Source organism: Synchiropus splendidus, chromosome 1, assembly GCF_027744825.2.
Source record: "Synchiropus splendidus isolate RoL2022-P1 chromosome 1, RoL_Sspl_1.0, whole genome shotgun sequence".
Taxonomy (NCBI): Eukaryota; Metazoa; Chordata; class Actinopteri; order Syngnathiformes; family Callionymidae; genus Synchiropus; species Synchiropus splendidus.
In genome coordinates this window covers 14410835-14415704 of record NC_071334.1, presented here as the reverse complement: position 1 = coordinate 14415704, position 4870 = coordinate 14410835, and the positions used below count along the sequence as shown (strand labels likewise).

General features: G+C 41.5%; 1 protein-coding gene across 1 annotated transcript; it reads right to left on the bottom strand.

Annotated features, from left to right (window-relative positions):
* Positions 1 to 686: 686 nt before the first annotated feature.
* foxd2 (forkhead box D2) lies at positions 687 to 2515 on the bottom strand. Its single transcript, XM_053844038.1, has one exon. It carries the CDS (start codon positions 2265 to 2267, stop codon positions 1230 to 1232), a length of 1038 nt encoding a protein of 345 aa, XP_053700013.1. The 5' UTR covers positions 2268 to 2515; the 3' UTR covers positions 687 to 1229.
* Positions 2516 to 4870: the final 2355 nt, after the last annotated feature.

The following is a 4870-nucleotide window of genomic DNA, read 5'->3' as shown; positions in this document are numbered from 1 at the left end:
ATATCAAGAAAGGTACTTATTCGTATACCACCAAATGACTAGTTATAATGAAGCGTGTTTCTGTTAACATGGAGTGTTCCAATGAAAACAAATCATACAATTAGAGAGGCAGAAAATGTCATTAAAATGCCGTGAATGTGAATATGCAACTTAATGCAGCACGTAAATGATTTCACCAATTGCATGTGACGGGGGCCTCACGCAATGAGTGAAATCATTTCTAAGTCGTTTCCAATTTCTAATTTCCAATCGGACAAGCAGTGTTTGGTTACATCTCAAAAGGGGATGAGACAAAAAAAAGTTAAAATATAAAGATGTGAATATGAGTCACAATCTACTGTGTCTCCTGGGATTTATAGAAAGTACAATTACAAAATACAGGCAGCGTCTCTTTGCGCCTCCAGCCAGTATGCGTGAATAAAATGCGTGTGTAGACCAGTGGGCATGAGCTTCAAGTAAACGTCCCATGTGACTCATCGAATAACACCGTGTGTGCAACTTCTGCCTGTAAAATGATTTTAATCGTTGGTGGCTTCTGCTTTCCCGTGATTATTAACTGCAAACGCGTAAAATCACAACGCGGTTTTGAATTTGCACACGTAATAAACGGATGAAAAAAGTTTTTAAATTCACAAATATTTATTATTCTCACAGCCCAAAAAAGACCTATGGACATTACGACTGATCTTGCTATTGACACATGACATGAACCACACGTTCCACAACAAAATGGGAATTGAAGTTGAAGACATTGAATTCACCAACAGTCAAAATATATATTTATATATATATCTTTATATTTAGTGTCACAGCTGTGTGAGTGTGTGTGTGTACGTGTGTGTGTGTGTGTCATTTGACTCAATCTAATTTCTCCATGAAATCTGAGTTCAGTTTTACTGTCCTTTTTTTACACGTCTTTGTATTTCTTACCCGAAAGTACAGAGGAATGCAAAGGGAAAATAAGAAGAATCTGAACTGTGTGCTTTTTAGTGTAACCTGAGTTTGCATGTCTGCCATTCATCTGCGCCACTCTGCACGAAATATCAACACAAACCCTTGAAACCCTTCCACGGGGTTCCACTTGTAGCTCTACGGCGAAGTCCAAATCACACCGTTCCATAAAGAGAATCTGAGTTCTCCGAACGATGCACTTATGTACAGCATATAAATAAATCTTATCTGCTCGGCCTACCTTCCTGCAGCCACAACGTTAAAACAAAATCTACTGGCTAGAACGGACATGTGCTCATGTTTGGGCTCTTGCTGGGAAATGTCTGCGGTCCGGTGAGGACACTGTCCGGTGTGAGGCTCAGGTGATTCGGGGTCAGCATGGCCAGGATCTGCGCTTGACTGGCCGGCTGCGCGCTGTAGGAGGAGGCGGTGGAATTCCCAGCCCCGATGATGTTGTCGATGGAGAAGGAAGGTCTACTGGGAGGACTGGAGTCTGTTTTGAGGGGCGGCAAGCTCGGGCTGAGCTGTGCGTAAAAGGGTTTGCGTAAATCTGCGGCCAGCGGAAGCGGATGCGGCGCAGGGAATATGGATGAGGGTAAGGTGCATGGCGCGCCCGAGAAGGGGAACGAGCCAGCAGGTGGGTGGTACGGACTGTGGGCTGCGTGGAAGTTCTGCAGCTGAAGTCCATAGCTGTATCCGTAAGGGCCGTATCCAAACCCGTGGATGAACCCGCCAGAGTCCCTCAGGATTTCGTTAGCCTGGTGCCGCTTGAACCGCTTCCTCCTGCGCAAGAAGCTCCCGTTGTCGAACATATCTGCCGAATCCGGATCCAGGGTCCAGTAGTTGCCCTTCCCGGGGTTGCCAGGCTCCCGTGGGATTTTCACGAAGCAGTCGTTGAGAGACAGATTGTGCCGGATGGAGTTCTGCCAGGCGGGGAACTTCTCCCGGTAGTACGGGAATCTGTTGCTGATAAACTCGCAGATTTCACTGAGAGTCAGTCTCTTTTTGGGGCTCTGGAGGATCGCCATGGTGATCAAGGCGATGTAGGAGTACGGCGGCTTGACCAGAGCGTTCTTCCTGGGCTTGTCTCCCGCCATACCCCCGGCATCTCCGCCGGAGCCCATCTGCTCCGCCTGGCCGAGTCCCGGGGAGCTGTCGGCGGCGTTCTGAGAGTAATTGTCGTCCGAGTCATTGTCCAAGTGGAACTCGTGGATGAACTGTCCGTCCTTTCCTACGGATATGTCACCCCCGACCACGTCGATGTCCAGATCCTCGGACAATGCAGAGCTGTCGGACATATCCGCCCCCAAAGTCATCCTCCTCTTCCTCAGCTTCTGCCTCCGCTGAACGCACCCGCACACACGTCTGCTCTATCTCCACACGCCGGACTCACACATACCGAGGAGAAAGTCAACTCTTCTTTGACCTGGCGAATCTTGCTCGTCCGGTTGGGTCAAACAAGACCATAAGAGGCGCTTGTCCAGCTGCGCTTCGCACCAAAAGTTGAACTTCAAATGGATCGACCAGGCTAAAATGGGCTCAAAGGTGTCTCTCTTGTGTTTTGTGTGTGTAGATCCACAGGACTGTCACACTCCTCCACTGTGCTGACACGAGGCTTTTATAGCTGCAGTCAGATCACGTGATCACGGTCTCGTTACACCAGGAACTGTATAAACACACGACATGAAATGGTAAGATTTGTGGAACAAACTGGCATAATACTGATACTGCCAAATTATTATATTAATGTAAAGTCATCAAAGCATATATATATATATATATATATATATATATATATATATATATATATATATATATATATATATATATATATATATATATATATATATACATACATGATTTTGAAATAAACAGATTAATTAAATAAACGTGAACACATGAATAGCTCTCCTAGAAAAGGCTGCCCTATATTATGGAATGATTTAAAGCAACGTCTTAAACAATAAGAGTAAATACATTATAGTTGATTTTCCCCACTGTGGGACGAATAGGGGGGTTACCTAATCTCATATAACAACTCACAATGTGCGATGCGTATATTACCTTGTCTTTTTTTTTTTTTTTCACTTCGCAATAGACTTAATCTCTGAATTTCGATGTGATAAATAATGGTATTAGTATTTAAACTGTAGATGTAGTGTAGTAGTATATGCATTTATGTATTTATTAATTATAAATTACTAAAAATAAAAATATGTTACACAGGTTTGGTCACAAATCAGGTTCAAAACAGGATCAATATATATATTCATCCACTAATCAACCATTCGTCCGAATGACGCTTTTTATTGTACATCGATTATTTTGCTCATCACGACTAAATATATAGACACAAATATTCATCTTTACTTCTGTGACCTTTAAATTAAGGTCAAGGCAACACGGTCAGTGCTGTCTTCAGTCTTTCACAGCTCCAAAACCGGAATTCCGTGCAGTGGTGGGATTGGGGGTGTCGTGTAAAACTCTCCAGCGCCCTCCGATGTCAATTCGATCACAATCCAAAAAGATACTGACTACTATAATTTCTGGTGGATTTATCCCTTAGAAATTGTTATATTACACGTCTTCTACGACTCTGCCTATTGAAATAACCAAGAAACGTCACTTCAAAACGGTTAGAAATATTAAACATATTTGTGTTGTTTTCTTGTTTGTTTGTTTATTTTTCATGTGTGTGCCTGTGTGTGTGTTTAAGCATATCTATCCTAGTGAGGACCGATTTTAAGGAAAACACATCCTTGTGGGACCCCTATGCCCTCGTGGGACGTTTTGCCAGACCCCACAAGTTTCATCCTAAATTTGAGGATGAAGACTTCAAAATAACAGGGTTATTATAATTAGGTTTAAGTGTAGTTAAGAGTCATGGTTAAGTTTAGCCATGTGTTAGGATGAGAGGCTGGGGAGAATATTATGTTAATGAGCGAACTCCACAAAGATGGTGAGACAAACCTGTGTGTTTTAGTGGCTGAAATAGTAACTCTCAAACTATCATTAGGTTATTAAAGCAACAGCTAGTCTCGACATCTGTCAAGATGCTCCCCAACTGATGACTGACAGAAGAATGGTGACGTACCGACTGCGACTGAGTTTGACTAAACTACTTTGCTTCCATCTAGTGGAATAAAATAGATGTTACAACGTCGAGTGGCATTCACGCTGTCGTGCGGTGCCGGAGGAGCCAATTAGATTCCACTAGAAAATAATTTTAAGACAGCGGTAACATGTCGATTGTCGTGACAGTTATAGCAAATAGAAATCATGCCAAATGTACGTATCCTTTTCATTTTCAATTTACAGTTTGTTTTCAATGACCATGTTTTGTGAAAGGCCATGGGACAGTTGCCACTATTGAGTTTTGCAGTTGAGTACTCACAGGAGCGAATACACTGTACACCAAACCAAACATAGTTTTCTTAAACGGTTTGTGTGGCGAGGTGAGATGAGCCCTATGGTAATAAAGAAAACCAATGAAATGTGTCAATTAACAATTGGTCGTGATGTAATGAGTATTGTTTTTGATTTATTTATTTATTTATTGTATGTTTTTTCCTTTTAATTATTATCACCTTTGATTTTAGTGTTTTGAGTTCCATGTGCTTCGGCCTTATGTTTCTGCATATTAAAGTCAAAATGGGTGATATAATTTAAGCAAAATGGGCCGACGAAATAGTGGCTATTATAATTATCGCTATTTCTAAGGAATCATTTTCCAATTAACTGTCGTTATATTTATTTATGATTAGTGAAACAAAACAACGATTTTAGTTACTGTTCATCCTTTTTTCTGTTTGGTGGTAACTCCAGCATTTTGGATAATAATAACCATGATTATGTGCCATATTAGTTGGGAAGAAGAAAAATACATCACAAATGCACTAATTTAATTTATTTATTTTAG

Bases quoted from the DNA above. Each gene is read 5' to 3' on its own strand.
- foxd2 (XM_053844038.1), bottom strand. From the start codon at position 2,267: ATGACTTTGGGGGCGGATATGTCCGACAGCTCTGCATTGTCCGAGGAT.